The 20261-nt window shown below is 43.1% G+C and overlaps 2 protein-coding genes and 1 long non-coding RNA gene across 4 annotated transcripts in view; 1 reads left to right on the forward strand and 2 right to left on the reverse strand.

Annotated features, from left to right (window-relative positions):
- PATL1 (PAT1 homolog 1, processing body mRNA decay factor) overlaps nt 1-2529 on the reverse strand; it is a 29347-nt gene extending 26818 nt beyond the window's left edge. Inside the window, exons 1-2 of one of the 2 annotated variants that reach the window (XM_077863407.1) lie at nt 2379-2529; nt 339-450 (exon numbers count right to left, since the gene is read on the reverse strand). In XM_077863407.1, the coding sequence (XP_077719533.1) occupies nt 339-450; nt 2379-2393 (127 nt within the window). In that variant the 5' untranslated portion in view covers nt 2394-2529. Of the gene's footprint in view, nt 1-338; nt 451-1642; nt 1949-2378 lie in introns of those variants that run through there. The other variant, XM_077863406.1, reaches the window with a different exon arrangement.
- Nucleotides 2451-3802, forward strand: LOC144292697 (uncharacterized). The gene is made up of 2 exons (XR_013360043.1): nt 2451-2969; nt 3416-3802. It is a non-coding gene; the product is annotated as an uncharacterized LOC144292697 (long non-coding RNA).
- A 7581-nt stretch (nt 3803-11383) lies between these two features.
- LOC144292698 (olfactory receptor 10V1-like) lies at nt 11384-12538 on the reverse strand. The gene has a single exon (XM_077863408.1). It carries the CDS (start codon nt 12536-12538, stop codon nt 11600-11602), a length of 939 nt encoding a protein of 312 aa, XP_077719534.1. The 3' UTR covers nt 11384-11599.
- Nucleotides 12539-20261: the final 7723 nt, after the last annotated feature.

Genomic DNA, 20261 nt, shown 5'->3' on the forward strand with positions numbered 1-20261 from the left:
ACTAATAAAAACTTCCTTCTTCCAGGATTATTTCAAATCTTCATAAAACGTCTACTTGTCTATTTGCATGCCTTACAGCATCAACCTAGAACCACAGATAAAACAGCTGGAAGGCACTGGACTCAGAGAACACCTGGTTTTATACATAAATAAGGCAAAACAGGGGCCCAGGGGAGTGAAGTAGATGCTTCCAGTGAAGACTAAACTATTTGAGACTTCTAAGAATAGAATATTTTGCCAAGTTTTTGAATGCAGTTACTCTAAGACAAATCACTTATACAAGAGAATATTTGAAGAGCAAGAGATCAAGATGACATTACAGGAGAAAGATGTCTTACCAACAGCACCTGACCCAAATGTATCATCATTGAATTGATCAATCTCTTCATCTTCTTCTCCTAAGCCCTGAAATGCATCTTCATCTTCATCCAGGGGACAATCCTCTAAGGACTAAAAAAAAAGAAGAGAGCTTATTAGGTATTCATGAAGTTCACACCTTCATTTAAAAAAATGCTCATTTTGTCCCTCCAATCATCAAAATAGCTTATGACCTCTTGTAAAGACAGCATTTTTTTTTCTGCCCCAATTTCCCTGACATTGGAAGATGGCAGTATCTTCTTTCAGTTTCTCTTTTCCCAAACACTCCATTTCTCTATCAAGAATCTAGTGTTTCTTCAAGCAACCAAGAAATTAGGCTCCTAACTTTTTTGACATCACTGGTTAGAAGTAATGACAACTGAAAACGAACACTTTATCATTGAGTTTTATGTATGTTTTTCAACAGAAGCATCATGTTACTCATACTCATGTCAAAATATCAGTTACTTTATTATGTCCTTTTACAGCCTTCTCTTCATTTTCCACCCTTCTGTTTTCTGTAGGCCCAAACTCTGAGGATGAAACAGAAAGCTAAATTTTCAACCTCAATTAAGTGAACTCTGGGAAAGCCATGATATGGTGAATTCAAGTTCTGGCTTCATTCTCACAAGAGAATGGCACAAACTGGGCCAAATCGTATTCTGGTTAACTCGTTAAACACCTCTCGAGTACCTACTGTGTCTCCAGCTCTGCGTTAGGCTCTGAGTGGTAACAAAGGGACAATACCTTAGAGAGTTGTGTGAGAATTAAATGAGGCAAAGATTTGGCAAAAATTGTGGACTGCTGAACGATGGTAGTATCAGAACAATTTAGGTTCCTTCTGCTTTAAGCATTTCCCCTCTCCACTTTAGTTTTCCACTGATTTCTTATTTCTCCAAGTACTCTTTTGTGTTGGCAACTCTGCCTACTGCACCTCATCATCTCTCTCCATGTTTACATCAAGTCGGTTCGGTCTTGAACCATTCCTATCAAGTATCAAGTACACGTGTCCCCAATTTTCAAAGACTCAGGCCACATATCAATAGGCAAGCCTGTGATATACCGTGCCCGGCTACGTCCTGAAGCAGGCTGTTCCCAAAGGCAAGGTTAGGCCAAGAGGCCATCCTAACCCGGGTTAAGCCCTCCCAAAGTTCCCCAAAGCAGGCATGCGACTGCCTCCGCAGCAGAGGCAGCTTCCAGCCGCACTGCACTCCCTTCCAAATCACAAAAGACCTACTTAACCAAATCACTGCTTTTTTAAATTGTGAAGCTTCTCAGCGATCACCTGGAGCAGCCTTCCGTCTACAAAATCCAGAAACTTTCTGTCCAGAGACTAGGAGCAGCTCAAGGTCAAAGGGTGAGTTAGCGGCAGGGTCACAGGACTCCCGACTGTTGCTGCTGCATTCCCGGGATGGTCAGCGAGCCCACGTCTCCCTCCACTCGCCCCAGAACAACTTCTGCGGGACACGCCCCCTCCCAGTTCGGAGCCCGGTTTGGTAAACAGTCTCGAGCCCCAGGAAAGGGCGAGTCCGGGGCCCCCCTCCCCCCGCCCCACGACCCGCCCGTGCCCGAGCCTCCGGGTGTGTGTGTAACCGGAGGGGAGGGGGTTCCGGGTCCAGGGCGGGAAACGTGTATCTAGGCTTTCCCGGGAGACTCTTCCCGAAGGAGCGCCAGCCGGTGGGTGCAGCGCTCTGCCCCCCCGCGGCTCCCGCCGGGGGTGGGGGTGGGGGTGGGGGCGGGGGCTGCTCAGGTCACCGCACTTAACGGGCCCTCCCCACCCCAAAACGGAGGCCAACTCTCCCCAGCCGCAACTGATAGGGGCAGTCCCGCCCCCTGGAGCCGGCTCCGCGCCCTCGGACTACAGCCGCGCGCGACCCCAGGCCCTACGCGCTCCACTCGGTCCCGCGTCCCGCCGCCAGCCGCCCCCGCCCTCCCCTCCCCTCCCCCCCGGGGCGCGGGGGTGAGAGAGCAGAGGGGGCGCGGGAGGGAGGGAGGGGTCACTTCCGGTCGCAAGAGCTCACCTCGTAGCGGAACATTCTTGGGGAGGGGGGGAGGGAGCGGGGAGGGGAGTGGGGGAGGGAGGGAAGAAGCGCTGCCGCCCCGGGCTCCTCCGCGCGCGGGTCCTCCGCCGGCTCGCGACCCCGGGCCGCCGCCGTACGCCGGAGCGTGCGTGGGAACGTGCACAGGCGCGCCTCGGGGAGGGCGGCCCCCGCTCGGCGCTCGGCGCCCGGCGCGGCGGCTGCGCGGGGACAGATTTGGCGTCCCGCTTCCTAGTCTCAGCGGCGGGAAGGAGGTCCCGTGGAGAGAGACTGCGCACGCGCCGCCCGTCGGGGGCTTCCTCGCGAGCCCGACTCGCAGCCCCGCCCCCCGCCCCCCCGCCGGCTTGTCAGCGCCCGCCCCGCGCTCAGGGCCGAGTCACGAGTTTTCCGTCACCGACGGGGCGGAGAGAAACTCGTGATTGCCACAGGCTCTGGCTCCGGAGCGGGCTGGCGGACGCGGAGGTGGCTGGGCCGTGTCTCCGGCGGGCGGCCTCGGCGGGCCGGGCCGGGCCTTCGTCGGGGGCTGGATTCGTCGCCGCTCGAGCCGCGCGTCACCCGCTGAGTCCACAGCAGGTCGGAGCCGTGATTTATGTGTGTCGAGGGGATGACGGCGCCGCGCTCCTCCAAAGCGGGGGCTGGTTCCGGGAGGTCCGACCCGGGCGATATTTTTAGGCGCCAGGTGCTCCGGGCAAGTGGCGCGGGGGAGCCGGCAGAGGTCGGCGGGGCCACGGAGCGCCGCCCCCCGCCTGCGCCCCGGGGGACCCCGCCCCCCCCACGCCCAGCGGCCCGAGCCCGGGAAGGCGCTGCTCTGGGGCTCAGCCTCCACGCCCTGCTCCCAGGGGGCCTGGAGGGTCGCCCCCCGCCTGCGCCCCGGGGGACCCCGCCCCCCCACGCCCAGCGGCCGGAGCCCGGGAAGGCGCTGCTCCGGGGCTCAGCCTCCGCGCCCTGCCCCCAGGGGTCCCGCAGGCCTCGTCGGGCCCGCTGAGCTCACGGAACTAACTCTCACTTTTCCCCGTAAGGACTAAACTGCAACCACGAAGAACTCATTCCTGTGCGTTTCGCAACTCCTCTCTCCGCGTGTCTGAAAATGCAGCTTGGCCTAGGGATGGCAGCGGCGAATTCCTCACGTGTGAATCAGAGCCTGAGTCCGCACACTTCGGATCTGGAAATAGGAGTCCTGGGTGGGAATCGGTGCTTTGTCACCGGCTCTCAGCTTTTGGGCAAGTTACCCAATCGTCCCAGAGCCTTAATTTCTCTGTAAAAGGGGTTGAATGATCTCCCTGCCTCCCAGAGCAGTGGTTCAATGGCGTGATGATGTCAAATGTTACTAGTCGCTGTTGAAGCCTGCCTGGCCCTCTGCCAGGTGCTGTGTATGGATTATCTAAGTAAATCCTTCCTTAGGCCAACCCCCCCAGAAGTAGGTACTGTTATTTTCTCTATTTTGTAAGTGAGGAACTTGAGGATTAGAAATGTTAAGTAATTAGCCCCAAACCACCCATTGGCAAGTGGTGAGGCTGGCACCTTGGGCCTCTCCGATTCCAGAAACCCAATATGTGAAGCACTGTGACAACTTAACAAAAGCAAGTGCTTATGTGGGCCAGGCCTGAACTTTAGGGGAGAAGAGTAGCAGGTGGAGGGAAAAGATGATGGTAGGGTTTGGGGCAAGCGCTGAACGTTACAGAACAGTACTAGGGACCATCAGATCTTAACAGTGTCCAAAGAATTGGTGCTATTTAGACCAGGGATTGGAAACTATGACTGTTGGCTGAATCAGGCCAGTTGCCTTCCTTTTAGCTAAAGTTTTGTGGAAACAGTCACTCTCATTTATTGGTTGCTTTAGGGCAGCAGAAGGCAGAGAGATGAGTACTCTCAGCGGAGACCACTTGGCCCCCAAAGCCTAAAATATTTACTAACAGACTCTATGGGAAATGTTTGCTGACCCTTAATGATACAGATTGCGTTTTCTCATTTATGTTAGAAATCAGATGTTAGAAACACACACCTCTAATTCATGGACTACCTAAGAGATATAATGGCAAGCAGAAGATACTTAGAGCTGGGTAATAAAATGTATTAAGACTTTTGAGATACAGCTAAAGCTGTTTATAAAGGAAAATAGAAAAGTCTGAATATAAATGATGTGGTTTAACTCAAGAAAGAATAAGCAGTAATTAAAGAAACAGAAGACAAGGTGTCAGAGGATCAACAAAATTACCCATTTTTTCTCCTGTAATACCTGTTTGTGAGGTTAATGGGAGTCCTTTTAAAAGAATAATGCATTTTTTTAGTGTGCAATAGATCCTTTAAGATGGGGAGGGCACAAATTCTTTTCACAAGTGATTCTTTTTTTTTTTTAAGATTTTATTTATTTATTTATGAGAGAGAGAGAAAGAGAGAAAGGCAGAGACACAGGCAGAGGGAGAAGCAGGTTTCATGCAGGGAGCCTGACATAGGACTTGATCCCGGGTCTCCAGGATCAGGCCCTGGGCTGAAGGCAGCGCTAAACCACTGAGCCACCTGGGCTGCCCTCACAAGTGATTCTTTAAAAATAAGATCTGACACCTCTGGAGAGTGTCTCTTGAGTGGGTGAAAGAAAAGTCTCTCTGGCGTGCCATTTAGGTAGAAGTTTGACACACGACAGAGGACATCAGTTAGACAAAGCCACTGCGTTTTCTTTAGCACCGTCTTTCTCCAAAAGCTACAAATAATTCCTTGTGGTATTAATAGGCTCTATACATTCTTTTTAAAAAAAATTGAGGTAAAACAAAATTGACTTTCTTGTGAGACTGTTTTAGATGGTATCAATTTTCTTTAAGTAATGTGCAACTCTTAACCAGTGGTTCTCCGCCTCCTCAAGAGAGGCTGTTAAATCTCTGCTGGGCCTCATCCCTAGAGTTTCTGATTCTGTAGGTCTGAAGTAGGGCCCCGAGAGCAAGCTGCATTTATAACAAGCTGCAGGTGACACTGATGCCACTGGTTCTACCTTGTGAACCATTGCTTTAGGTCATTAGACATGAATGCTTGTAGGGTGTCATCGAGGAGAAAGACTCACCAACTGCCCAGAGGGCCATTGCTCATGTAGTCAGCAAACTTGTGGTACTGTGTTCCTTCTAGAGGTCCTAGGAGAGAATGTTTCCTTACCATTTTTTTTTTTTAAACCTTCTAGAGGTTGCTTGCATTCCTTGGCTTGGAGCCCCATCTTCCCATTTGCAAAGCCAGCAGGCGAGCGTCTTTTGAACTCTACCTCTCACCCTCTCCTTCTGTTGTCACATTCTTCTCTCAAATCCTCCTGCTTCTCTCTTATAAAGACTCTGTGATAAACATCTGGATAATCCAGGATAATCTCCCCATCTCAAGATCCTGAATTACATCTGCAAAATCCCCTTTACCATAGAAAGTAACATATTCGTGGGTTCTGGGGATTAGGATAGGGACATCTTGGGGGGAGGGGACATTTTACAGCCTACTATCATGTGGTATGTGTGAACCATTAGGGGAATTTAAAATGATTTCTGGTGGAATACCTGGGTCACCCAGTTGGTTAAGCATCTGACTCTTGATTTTCACTCAGGTCATGATCTCAGGGTCTTGAGATCAAGCGCTGCTTTGGGCTCTGTGCTCAGTGGGGAGTCTGCTTGAGATTCTCTTCCACCCCCTCTGCCTTTGCCCCCCCACCCCCCCTGCTCCTGAGCTCTCTCAAATAAAATAAATATTAAAAAAAAATAAAATAAGGGAAGCCCTGGTGGCTCAGCAGTTTAGCACCACCTTCAGCCCAGGGTGTGATCCTGGAGACCCAGAATTGAGTCCCACGTCGGGCTTCTCCCTCTGCCTGTGTCTCTGCCTCTCTCCTTCTGTGTCTCTCATGAATGAATGAATGAATGAATGATCAATAAAATAAGATGATTTTTGGTAGTATAATGAGAAAATGTTTTAAAATTCAAGTATTTTGTATACTACTTAAAGGTGAAAAAAAAAAAGGTTCACTAGGTGAAATCATGAAGGATCATTAAAAAGAGAATCACAAATGAGTGAGAGAACATGTAGGCCCACCCTCCTGCCATGGATCCCAGCTTAGTGCTGACCAGTCTTTGACACCAACGTGTTGGGAGACATCCATCTTGTGTTCGTAGCAATTGGCTGCCCTGTAGAGGTGGGAAGACATGGTAGTTTTCTGGAATAGGTCATGGCATTGGAAGATAAAAGCAGAAAGCCAGCTTCCTTGCATGATTTTCCATTACTGAACTGGCAAGAGGTGGGGGAAGCTTATAGTTGCTTCCATTATTTCCTTTGGATTCCCTGAGCATTGTAGGGGTGGGATGGGAACTGATTCCCCTGGCCATTTATCTACATGGCTCAGGAAAGGGATGATGATTCCCTCCTTCCTGAGCCCTTCTCAGAATAAGTGATGGAAGGCAGAAACTATGTACTTTGCATTCGGCATTTTATTCTTATCATGTACTTAATAGTAATTGTCTGGACATTTCTGAGTTCTCTCTCAATCATAAACCAATATGTAGAAAAGAATTGGCGGGATCCCTGGGTGGCGCAGCGGTTTAGCGCCTGTCTTTGGCCCAGGGCGCGATCCTGGAGACCCGGGATCGAATCCCACGTCAGGCTCCCGGTGCATGGAGCCTGCTTCTCCCTCTGCCTGTGTCTCTGCCTCTCTCTCTCTCTCTCTCTCTCTCTCTCTCTCTCTGTGACTATCATAAATAAATAAAAAAGAAAAAAAAAAAAAAGAATTGGCAAAGTAAAAATAGATTCTATCTCCTGATTCACAGGAGAGGTCTTCACACGCTATCCCTTGAAGGCCCAGGTCTCCAAGTACCTTTAAGTTCCTGTAGAATCACCGGGGCAAGGTCAGTGGCAGCATCCCATTCAGAATAGATCTTTGCCCATTTTACTGGTGACAGCTGGTGCTGAGGAAATGGGGGCAGGGTGGAAGAGGACTCAAGAAGGGTAGGGAGGAAGGGAGGAAATTCTGTGAAAGCTTCAACTTAACTCCTCACACCTTCCTGTTCCCTGAGCCTCAGCCTCACTGGTCTGTTTCTGGCATTGGCCTTCTCTATTTTCCCATATCTAAGTGGGAGAAGGTAGGTAAGCTTCTTGTTTTTGGCCTTTTCCTGGGACAGTTGGGGAAAGAGAGATTCAGGCTGGCCTCTGAGACCATTACATGGGAGGGACCTTGGCTATATCTCTTCCTTTGGGCAAACCTTAGCAAAGAAAGAGATTTGATCAACAAAGTATGAAAATTAGTCAAAATTCCATGAAGACCATTAACTGTGTTGAGACATTCTGTAAATTACACAGAAGCCTGATGTAAAATAAAGTACAGTGATGTTTAAGAATTCGGGTGCACTTGCTGCCCTCACCTATTAGCTGACACTGAAGAGATGGCTTGCATTCTGGTATTTTAATTTTCTTCCTCTTATTAGTGAAATAGGATACTTGTAAAACACATGACATTTTGTACTTTGACGGTTAACTTGGGATGTTGTAGTTATTTGATACGCATGACCGTCCGAATGTAGTGGTTAAGATAATAATTATGATTTATTTTGCTAGTGATACTGCAGTTTGGCCAGGACACAATGGGAATAGCGCATCTCTGCTCCAGGTTGCATCACATGGTACTGCTTGAAGCTGGGAATGACCCAGTGGTTGGTTGCTAGAACCATCTGAAGTTTCTCTCAACCTGGGAGTTGGTGCTGTCAGCTGAGACCTGAGTGGGGTTTTCGCACTTACATGTGGACTTCCTGTGTGGTTTCTTTCTTCACAGCATGGTGGCTAGATTCCAAGAACAAGTGTCCTGTAAGGGCCAATTGGAATCATATCCCCTATTATCACCTAGTCTTGAAGGTGACATAGCATCACTTCTCCTGCAGTTATAAGGCCACCTAGATTCAAGGGCAGGAAAGATGGACCCCACCTGTGGATGGAAAGAGTGTCAACGTCACAGTGGGAGGAGGGCATGTGAGAAGGGATATGTCATGCTGGTCATTTTGGAAAGTTGGGGCCAAGGGGTAGGAGACAAAGCTTTTTGGATAAGAGAGGCCAAGAAACCTCTTGAAACAAAAGTCAAATCTTAACAAGGTAAGTATTTTTCTCCCCTTAAAAAGTCACCACTGCCAGCACCACCTGGGTTTATATGATGGTGTGTGAGAGTGGTACAGAATTAAAGGACATTTGGGAAATCCTTGCAGTTTGGAGCTTATACAATCTTTGGTAAGGACATGGTGGAATGTAGGCCATATGCATGCAAAAGCCTCCTAAAATGCAGCTTGTCAATCATTGCTGGGTTCATTCTAATAATGGGAGTTATGTTATCTATTGCTGCACAAAAAATTATCCCAAAACATAGCAGCTGAAAACTAAAGTTACTTATTATCTTACAAAGCTTCAGAGAGTCAGGAATCTAGAAGGAGCAGCTTAGCAGAGTGATTCTGGCTCATAGTGTTTCAGGAGGTACAGTCAAAAAGTCAGCCAGGGCTCCAGTCATCTGAAGACAGGTCTGTGCCCAACATAGGTTGACTCTCATGGCTGTTGTCAAGAGGCCTCAGTTTCTCTCTGTGTGGACCTCTCCGTGGAGCTTCCTGGTAGTTCTCAGAACATGGCAACTTCTCCCAGAGTGAGTTATGTGAGGAGGGAGAGGCTGCAGCCCCAGTATTTTATGGCCCAGCCTGAGAAGTCAAGTATCAGTCCTGCCACATTCTGTTTGCTAGAAATAAGTTAACTAAGTATAGCCCACACTCAAAGGGAGGGGGGTTACACTCTACCTTGGAAAGGGAGGAACATCGAAGGATTTTTTCAAAACTACCACAACCTGTTTGAAGGCAAACTCCAAACCTATTAACTGTGGCAAATTTCTGGAAAGATAAATTCATTCTAATACTGTGATGTAAATGATCATAAAATACCAGTGGTACAAATAAGGTGGTATTGGTGTAGAAATGTATGGACTGATAGATACAGGGAATGCAGTAAGCACCGAAGAAATAGAGCTTAAGAGAAATGTGTATTTACTACATGATGAAGATGATAATTCAGTGGTTAAATGGATAAACATGGTTTGAAAATTCTACTGAAGCAGGAGATCCCTGGGTGGCTCGGCGGTTTAGCGCCTGCCTTTGGCCCAGGGCGCGATCCTAGAGACCTAGTGATCGAATCCCACGTCGGGCTTCTGGTGCATGGAGCCTGCTTCTCCCTCCTCCTGTGTCTCTGCCTCTCTCTCTCTCTCTCTCTCTCTCTATCATAAATAAATAAATCTTTAAAAAAAAAAGAAAATTATACTGAAGCAGTTGGTTATTTGAGGTAAAAGTTAAAGCCTTGTAGCACAGCATACAACTCAACAAATTCCAGAATGGTAAGTTCCATTTAAAAATTTAAACATAAAACCCCAAGAACAAAATATGAATGAATATTTGATTTCAGGTAACATTTCAGAATGTATTTGTTGTAAAAATGGGAAAATCACAAAGCAAAAGTTTTTTTTAAAGATTTTATTTATTTATTCATGATAGACGTAGAGAGAGAGGTAGAGGGAGAGGTAGAGGGAGAAGCAGGCTCCATGCCGGGAGCCCGATGCGGGACTCGATCCCGGGATTCCAGGATCGCGCCCTGGGCCAAAGGCAGGCGCTAAACCGCTGAGCCATCCAGGGATCCCCACAAAGCAAGATTTGAATTGTGAATTCTACAGTAACATACATGTATAGTGTGTATAAATAGTATATATAATATGTAATATATGTATGAAATAAACTTTCAAAATGCTTCCCACACATACAGGGCAAGCATTGACATAAATTATAAAGACTTAAAAATAGGTCTTAAAATTCTTTAAGCATCTTAGATAAACCCACAAAAATTTTTAAATTGCTATAAAATACATAAAAAGTTCAATTTAATGAACGTAAACTAGATTAATAGTTGCCATTGTAAAAACCATCAAAATGACAGTAAGAAAAGAAACAGAAGGAAGAAAGAGAGTGAAGGAGGGAAGAACGGAAGAAAGGAAAGGAAGGAAGCAGCTCAGTGTTGAGCATGAAATTATAAGGCAAATACTTTTGTAAATAGTTTGTGGGAGTATAAATTTGTAGTCTCTAGGAATGCAATTTGGCAATGTGTGTGTAAATAGGGGTTTAAAATTATTTTAACCCTAGGGAAGGAATTAGAGTTAACACACAATAAATTGTATTTAAAGATGTTTATCACAGTGATAACTTGCAATAGTGAAAAATTGGTAGCCCTTTAAGCGCCAATAAGGATAAATGGAAATAATATGACAGCTCATGTTTTAGAAGGCCACTTCAGCAAGGCAGATGTTTACATTACGAGTTAGAGAATGAAACGGTGCCACATCTCGTAATATGCATAATGTATAAAGTACCCGAATATTATCTGCTTACTGTTACTTTATCTGTTTACTTTAATTGGGTTAGAAATGATTTTTAACTTTTTTTTCTGTCTACTTTTATAGGTTTCCCAATTTTTCTAAAATTGATGTATATTTAAAAATGAAAAAAGTGGTATTTTAAAAGTAGAACCATAACAAGACAGGTTGGCAAGAACAGAGAAAAGAAGTTCTTTTATCAGTTCTGCCAGATAATCTTTAGTCCCTTGACCCCTTCTTGAATTTTCCTATTCCAAATGGGGTGAAGATATTGTTTATAATTTTGAAGCATCACCAAATATACTTTTAAAATGACAATACATTCCAGATACATATTATATTCCAGATGTTATTTTTAGAACTTCTCAACACTGGTGGGTTTCACAATAAACATTTCCCAAGACTCCGTCAATAGAAAGGAGAAAAAGTAAGGCTTAATGAGTAGAAGCTTGAAGAACTATTAGTGCTCTTGGAGGGAACCTCTTAAAATTACTCTGAGTACTTATGGAATGCTAGTATATGCAAATTTCAGTATATGACAAATAATGTCCTTTGATATCACTTGAAGGAACTCATCAATTCAATAAATATGTATTGACTATCTACTTGAGCTGTTTAAGGCACTAGGGATGGATTAGTGAACAAAAAATATGTGCCCATCTTAAATAATATCTTACTTTCAGGAGTTTGCACTGCCATTGGGAGCTAGAAGTAGGAACTGGGGCCTGAGGAAGTAGTAAATCAGTTCCCCTGAGTTGATCATTTTCTGAAGAATAATTTCCTGCCATTTACATGAGCCTAGAAACTCACACATTTCCTAGTGGAGCAGATGTCTTTTCATTACCTTATTTAATGCATCTTTCAGCTCCTTGTTCCTCATACTGTAGATCAAGGGGTTCAAGACAGGGGTGACAAAAGTGTAGACAACAGACACCACACGGCCCATTTCTGGGTTGTAGCTAGAGCTGGGGCGTAAATAGATAAGGCTACAGCAGCCATACTGGAGGAGAACTACAGTCAGGTGAGAAGAACAGGTGGAGAAGGCCTTGTGCCGCCCCTCTGCAGAGCGGATCTTCAGAATGGCACCCACAATGAAGACGTATGAGATGGAGATCAGAGAAAAGGGAATGGTGAGGATGATGACACTGACAATGAAGATCATGGCTTCTTGCATTCGAGTATCCCCACAGGCCAGCTGCAAGATCGGGAGTACATCACAGTAGAAGTGAGTGATTCTGTTGTGGCCACAAAATGGCAGATGGAAAATCAGAGCTGTTAGTTGTAAGGCTAGAATGAAACCAAGGACCAGGGCTCCCAGAGCCAGCTGGGCACACAGCTGCCATCTCATGATGAGGGTGTAACGCAGAGGCTTCCGAATAGCTACAAACCGATCGTAAGCCATGATCCCCAAGAGGATACAGTCAGCACTGCCCAGAAAGACAAAAAAGAACATCTGTGTGCCACAGCCAGCGAAAGAGATGGGTATTCTCCCCATGGTCAGGAGGTTGACCAAAGCGAGAGGGGCAACAGTGGAAGAGTAAAAGATCTCCAGAACTGCCAGATTGGCCAGAAAGAAATACATGGGAGTGTGGAGTGAACGCTCTGCCCAGACAGTGAGAAAGATTGTGGCATTACCAGTGAGACTGCCAATATACATTAGCAGGAAAGCCACAAAAATAAGTATTTGTATCTCCAGGATGGGTGAAAATGGATGAAAGTGGAACTGGATGTCTATGGTTTGGTTTTCATCCCCCATAAAAGTGGCACCTCAGGTTTTCTAGGACAAAAGAGAAATTGTTAGGAAAGAAAGTGCTTTGAGCTTTAGGATGAAGGTGATGAAACCGAGTTAGCACCTATAGCTTTAATAATCTTGAAGAGAGTTTATGCTGGGCAGGTCGCTCTCTATTGTTGCTTGTGTTCACCAGCTCACATTTTCAAGAGAGTTGGCTCAGTTTAACTATAAAGGATATCACTTTGAGTAAGAGCCACAAATTTGCCCCATGTGGCAATTGAGCTCAGGACTTTGACTTCACTTTTGTTTTGCAAGAACCAGCAGAACTAATAACCACCAAGCCTCAAAACCTACATGTTGCCTAGCAATAATATACTGGCCATCAAATACGAAGTCATAATGATCTTGAGTCCAAGTCCTATTTTATAAATTAGGATCATATTATCTCATATGAAGGATGCTCCATTGTCCTCTGAAGGTTTATCTCCCTAGACAAAAAAAGAGGTCAACTTACGCCGATGCAGCAGTATTGAGCACGATGGTTCCGTTACTGGTTTGTGATTGCAGAAAAAATTCTGACCCTTCTAGTATATTGGCCCTTAACTGTAAGGTTAGAATGAAACCAAGAACCAGGGCTCCCAGAGCCAGGTGGGCACACAGCTGCCATCTCCTGATGAGGGTGTAATGCAGAGGCTTCCAAATAGCTACAAACCTATCATGAGCCATGATCCCCAAGAGGATACAGTCAGCACCCCATAAACTTATATAAACTTATATAAACTTATTATATAAACTTTGTGTTTTTAACCAAGGGTCAAGAGTACAGCAGCTTTAGAAACATCAGTATAGACCTCTAGCTTTGGAAAGTTTATAAAAATTCTTCCCCCCGCCCCATGACAATTGGGCAATGCCCACATTTGTGCAAATGGCAGAGAAAGTACCAAGTGTGATATCTTGTACACCTTTCTAAAACCTCTTTTTTTCTTTTATTCTATTTGTGAGATAATTTGTTTTATGTATGTCTGATTTATCAAAGATACATGGTCCTTTGCAGGGTAAGGACTGTATCTTTTTCCTCCCCATCTAACGCCTAGTATGGTGACCAATGAATGTTTGTTGAATGAATAAATTAATGATTACGGTTTTCACCATCTGGGTAGATTTTCATTTAGGTAGAGCACATAGTCTTGCAAAGTGTGACTTAAGGGTTCATGGAAGGAAAACATTCCTTTTACAAGCCGGGTGCAGCTTAATTCCTTTGTGTTTAGAAAACATGGTCACTGAAAATTTGCCCATCTTAATTAATACTTATTAGTTTGGCTTCAAATAATTCAGTGCTCAAATCCCAAACTGTTTTCTTGTATGAGGAAAATAATCTTCTCTATCTCCCTGAATCTCTCTTTGAAGATTAGGCTGATGTGCATTTCTGGTCTGGGCGTTGCACTGCTCTGGGCCTCTCCACTGGAAGGGACCAAGCATTCATGCAGAGTTTCCTCTAGACTATTGGGAGTAGCTTGGGCTGGAATAGACTTTCAAAAGGAAACTAGAGCATTTAAAACAGTAGGGCTTTAGTTCAGCTGCTTTGTAGTTAACTGTCACACCCATACACACACTCTACCCAGTAGTCATCCCATAGGAAGTCATCCAAACTCCCATAGTTTTGTTAATTACTGCTTGGATCTGGGTCAGGCTCATTCTTCCAGGAAGGAAGATTAGACATTTACCAAAGGGGTAGGAGATGAAGAGTAAAGACCTTCATTCATAAAATTAAATTTTTCCTGGTAAAATGAAAAATTCACCCAGCTGAAATGAAAATGTAAGCTAAGATGGATGGCAGTGAGAGTGTAAATTAAGAGGGTCCGTTATAATGCCATTGTATCTGTCAATAAATAGCACCTTACCTGATTTTATTTGCCAGAATCAACTTCTCTTTCAGGCCCTGGAAAGGGGAAAGATTTTATTTAAAAAAAAAATTATTAGATCCATGCCAAGCATGGGACTTGAACTCACAACCCTGAGATCAAGACCTGAGCTGAGATCAAGAGCCAGACTCTTAACCAACTGAGCCATCCACCCAGACACCCTGGAAGGGGGAACATTTTAGACCCCTGTGCATATGGGAGGGAAGTGACATAACATGGACATAAACCTTGAAAACTGACTAGATGTCTTACAGCAACTTAGGAACAATTCGTTATAGAATATTTTATGCTTTCTCAATGTATTTATGTTCCACTATCTCAGTTTAATTGTCTTAAAATGTTCAGCAGGTAGGAAGGTAGCTATTAAAACTTCCATCTTGAGGCTGAAGCGCAGAAAGGGTAATTAACTGACCTATTATTATCAGGCAATGATTTAGAGGTTGAAGAGAGGCTAGCGTTCAGATCTCCATGTACTTATCAGTGATTATAGAAATCTTAGCTTGATTCTTGTTGCAGGACCATGAACTAGCTGTGATCTTGTCACTGACACTCCCAGTGAACTCAGAACAAGTCAGCAAATGGCTTTTCTCAGGATAAGGTTCTTACATAAATAGAAGAATGATCTTAATGATGCTAGAGGAAAAGATAAAGAGAATTCTGTTCTAAACTTGTAGCTAATTCCATGAATCTACATTGTTTGTATCATTGGAGCTCCTCTAAAAATGCTACTTATTAAAACTTGATGAGCCTTGGCTTACCCTCTAAAGAGATCAGATTAGCTCAGAATTAAAGCGGTGCTTACAGGCACCAAAAGGATCAATCTCTGGTTCCTAAAAACATGGTCATACTGATTGGTCCTCAGAATTGGCAGTAAAGCCTAGCAGAGTTAAGGATTTGAGTACTGGAGTTGAGGAGACCTGGGACCATCACCTGTCTCTGCTTTGACCGTCTATGTGACTTTGAAAAGTTTCTCTCTGTGCACTTCACTTTCTTCGTCTTCAAAGTGCTAATAATATCAACATATATCCCACAACGTTGTTGTAAAGATTAAATGAGGGAATGACCATAAAGTGGTTTGTACAGTATCTGGTGGTGGTGTCATTCCAGGCTAGCTCTTACCATGATTGATTTTTGAAAAGCTGTACTAATGGTCCTGTGTGAGTCTTACCATAGATAACATGCATTCTTATTCTGATATTATAGTATATAAAATCTTTGATGATCATGTTTTCCTGCTTTTAGTTCTCTATGTACAAGTACATGTCTCCCTGCATCTGATTTACCTCCACAGGACAAAGTATGAGTATGTTGGTATGATATCATTATTACTCCAATTTGAACCAGGACAATCTAGTTCCAAGAGGGATTCCAGTGACTAGAAAGATATTTCCAATTCCATCTGAATTTTCCAGTGTATTTTGATCTCTCTGGATTTTAATTACTATAATTGATGACTTAGGCTATTTATATTTTCTCTTATTTCACATTCTCCTAGAAGGAGGGGCTCATGGCTCTCATATCTCATTCATACTATTATAACACTCAGCACCTATCATTGTATCAGAATACAGGAGACAAACCAAATGTATGAATGAATGAATGAATGAATGATTTCTTGTATATACGAGGGAAAGCGAGAACATATAGTATTGTCTGGGATATTTTGAGGTTCTTGTAAGGAGTAGTTCATTGTAGGGCCTTATTATAATCCTCATAAGAAATGAAAAATAGTGGGTGCCTGGGTGGCTCAGTGGTTGAATGTCTGCCTTTGGCTCAGGTTGTGATCCCGGGGTCCTGAGATCAAGTCCCACATCAGGTTCCCTGCAGGGAGCCTGTGTCTCCCTCCGCCTGTGTCTCTGCCTCTCTGTGCGTGTCTCTCATGAATAAATAAAATCTTTTTTAAAAAATGAAAAATAGTAGGGAACTTATCCAGAATATTTTGAATCTTGGAGCCAGAGCCAAAAGAATTTCCACCTGATTCTTTAGGACCATACAAATTTGTGTTAAATAACGAGATGTTAAGGAGTTAGCCTTTTTACCCACAGAATGGTCATTGCCATTCTTGTGACTAGATGCATAGCTTCTCAGTTCTTTTAATTTTGAAGTTGTCAGATGTTTTTTCTGCACTGAACTCAAACTGGAAATTGTTCAATGCACAGTAAAACAGTTTCGATCCCCTCCATCTGTCTTCACTTGGACTCAGTCATGGACCCATGATAAATCACAGGTATATTAGTCGCTGATTACATGGAAAGAAGGCAAAACATAGATCAAAGTTTTCTTTTTTTTTTTTTTTTATAGATCAAAATTTTCTTGGTGTTGCCAGTCTTACAGACTTTTACAGATGTTACAAAAGCCAAAGACAGAGACCAGATATTTATTATTCCAAGGGATAATTAGAATCATCTTATTATCAAGAACTCTGGTGGTGTATCTCCTTTACTATCATTTGTACCTTCAGCGTTGGCTCTGAAGCACAGAGGTAGGGAATCTGATACCCTACAAGGCAGCTAAGAGAGATGCTGGAATTGGCTGCAGACTCACCTTCTTCTGGAAGGAGGAACTAATCTTCTAATCCAAGTGTTATTTCTAAAGATTTCCCTCAATCTTTAAGCCTTTACAACTTCTGCAGGGATCTTTGGGACCAACCTCCTGGGTGTCCCTAAATCCCTGCCCACAAACCAGTGCCAGGTCGTGGCACATACCTCACCTTCAGAGTTTTCTGCAAGCACAGAAAGTGCTTCAGCAATCTTGCATCTTGCTGTGTTCAAGTGAGGCATTTATGCCTTAGAGCCTGGTCTCTAGGAGGGTTTCACAATCCGCCAGTAAAGTTCCATCTCCAACAGTGGTTTACAGCCCTTAGAAATTCAAAGCAAGGAAAACAGACAACCTTTATCATCCAGTTTAGTAGCTTTCAAAGAGTCCGCTTACATTTCATTGGTATTTGCCTTGATGAAGTCATCCCTTTGCTCGATTGTTTTAAAAATAGTTCCTGGGTGTTATTTTCCATGATAGTGTCCAAAAAAACAACTGGAATAGTCTTGGTTCTGGAGTAAGATCACTGGTGTCATTTTTATAAAGAAAATAATGTAATAAAAATATATCTAATCACCTAAAGGGTTGAGAAATTGAATTAAATATCTGATTATTATTACTTTGTATTAAGGTATAATTAACAAAATTGGTCTCAGGTGTACAAGATAGTGATTAGACAACTCTATACATTACTCAAGTGCTCACCATGATAAGTATAGCCACCATCTGTCACCATGCAACATTTTTTAAATTTAATATTTTATATTTTACTTATTTGAGAGAGAGATAGTGAGAGAGCATGAGCAAGGAGGAGAGGGAGAAGCAGGCTCCCTGAGAGTGGGGAGCCTGTTAAGGGGCTTGATCCCAGGACCCTGGGATCATGACCTGAGCCAAAGGCAGATGCTTAGCCAACTGAGCCACCCAGGCACCCCCACCCTTTGTCTTTTGGTGCTATATTTCTCTTGATCATAAAAACTTTTTTTTAAATCATAAAACCTTTAGAAAAGGATCATTTTCATGGTCGTTTGGCTTATAAAGCTTCTTTAAATTGGAAAAGTTTCCAAGCACATTATTTGTTTTTCAGTCACAATTATAGCAAACATGAATTCTGTTTACAGATTCAGTATACAGATCAAATTATTAAACCTAAGTAATAGAAAAATTGAATTTTTAACTGTAATAAGTATGTACTGGATATAATAATTTTTGTAATTGTCATTTTAAAAAAATTGAAGTGTAGTTGGCATATATTAGCTACAATTTGATTCTATAGTTGTGTATCTTACAAAATGCTCATCATGATAAGAAGAGTCACTATCTGTCACCAAAGTTATTACAATATTATTGACTGTATTCTCTATGTTGTACTTTTTATACCCGTGACTTATTTATTTTATAATTGGAATTTTATGCCTCTTGGTCCCCTTTATCTATTTTGTCCATCCCCCACCTCTGCTCTCCTCTGGTAACCACCAGTTTGTTCTCTGTATTTATGTCTGTTTCTCTTTTGTTGTTGTTGTCTATTCATTTGTTTTATTTTTTAGATTCTATATGTAAGTGAAATCATATGGAATTTGTCTTAATTTCTTACAAAATATTTACACATCTTGCTTTCATGGAAATGAACTTTTTTAGTATTTCAATGCTTATCAGTTCTGATATCTCTGTTTTATAGAAGCCATCACTAGATTTGACAGTCATCTTTCTTATGCCATTGTAGACCTTAAGTATTAAATTTGGAAAGCTACATTCTCCACCAGCAACTTATATTTGCAAATTGAAAAATGAGAGTTAGGCGGATCCCTGGGTGGCTCAGCGGTTTAGCGCCTGCCTGGTTTAGCGCCTGCCTTCGGCCCAGGACGTGATCCTGGAGTCCTGGGATTGAGTCTGACCTTGGGTTCCCTACATGGAGCCTGCTTCTCCCTCTGCCTGTGTCTCTGCCTCTCTCTCTCTCTCTCTCTCCCTGTGTCTCTCATGAATAAATAAATAAAGTCTTTGAAAAAAAAAAAGAGCGTTGGGGGTTGGGGGCACCTGGGTTGCTCAGTTGATTAGATGCTTACCCTCAGATCAGGTATTGATCCCAAGATCCTGGGATCTAGTCCCTTCCGGCTCCCTGCTTAGCAGGGAGCCTGCTTATTTGTCTGCCCCTCCCTCCTGCCCTGCTCTCTCTTGCTGCTTTCTCTCAAATAAATAAAGTCTTTAAAAAAAATGAGACCTAAAATGAGTCTTAAAAAAATCCTGAGACCTAGTATTTGAAAATGTGCTTAGTAAATTATTACTGTAAATATATTATACTATTTAAAATAGGAATCTCATACTAGAGCTTAGAAAACTATTTAAGATTTTTAATTCCGTATACACGAGTTCATATCAATAGCACATTCCTTATTGTGCTCACTCAATTTCAATGATAAAGTTTTACATGTGAGTACAATAGCTCAGTTTCTTCATAATTCTTTAAATTACACGTCAGAACATGAGAGACTCCTAACTCTGGGAAACGAACAAGGGGTGGTGGAAAAGGAGGTGGGCGGGGGGTGGGGGTGACTGGGTGACGGGCACTGGGGGGGGCACTTGATGGGATGAGCACTGGGTGTTATACTATATGTTGGCAAATTGAACTCCAATAAAAAATTTTTTTAAAAAAAGGAAGCACGTTTGAAAAAAAAATTACACATGTCAATTCAGATAGTGAAAAGGCCACAAAATTCTCTTAGGAGTATAAGCCTTTCTTTGAAAGATAATATTGCTGTTTTCAATAGAGAAAAACAATAACTAGATTTGAAATTGATGAGCTGATTGTGGGATTCACAATTCACAGTTGAAATGAATGTTGCTTCTGGTTTTTTTTTTTTTCTCTTTTAAATTTCTGGGTTGAGGAAGCTGCCATCATGTTCAGAGACTGAAAAATTTACTTGGAATCAATATATGTATATATTGATATATATATATAGTGTTTGCTTTCTTATTTTTGAAACAGTTTATTGGTCTCTTTCATAGCTTCCAAGGGCATTATATACAATGAGTTTCGGTGCTTGCATTATATTGCTTAAAATATTAATTTACTTAAGATATTATGCCAAAGTATTACTTGGAAAAGTGAATTTAAAAGTAGATATTTTCTAAAGTCTGTCTTTGGCTTGCATTCTACAAACTATATCCCTATTTATATCATCAGCAATTTTCTGAAGAGTATTGTGTACTATATATTTAGAGGCATCATAGGAAACTCAATTTTTCTATTATATATTTGACAATAGCCCCCAATTTATTTAGTAAATATGTCTTGA

The sequence above is a fragment of the Canis aureus genome, chromosome 21, assembly GCF_053574225.1.
Source record: "Canis aureus isolate CA01 chromosome 21, VMU_Caureus_v.1.0, whole genome shotgun sequence".
Taxonomy (NCBI): Eukaryota; Metazoa; Chordata; class Mammalia; order Carnivora; family Canidae; genus Canis; species Canis aureus.

Excerpts from the sequence above, each read along its gene's own strand:
- LOC144292698 (XM_077863408.1), bottom strand. The coding sequence starts at position 12,538 with ATGGGGGATGAAAACCAAACCATAGACATCCAGTTCCACTTTCATCCA.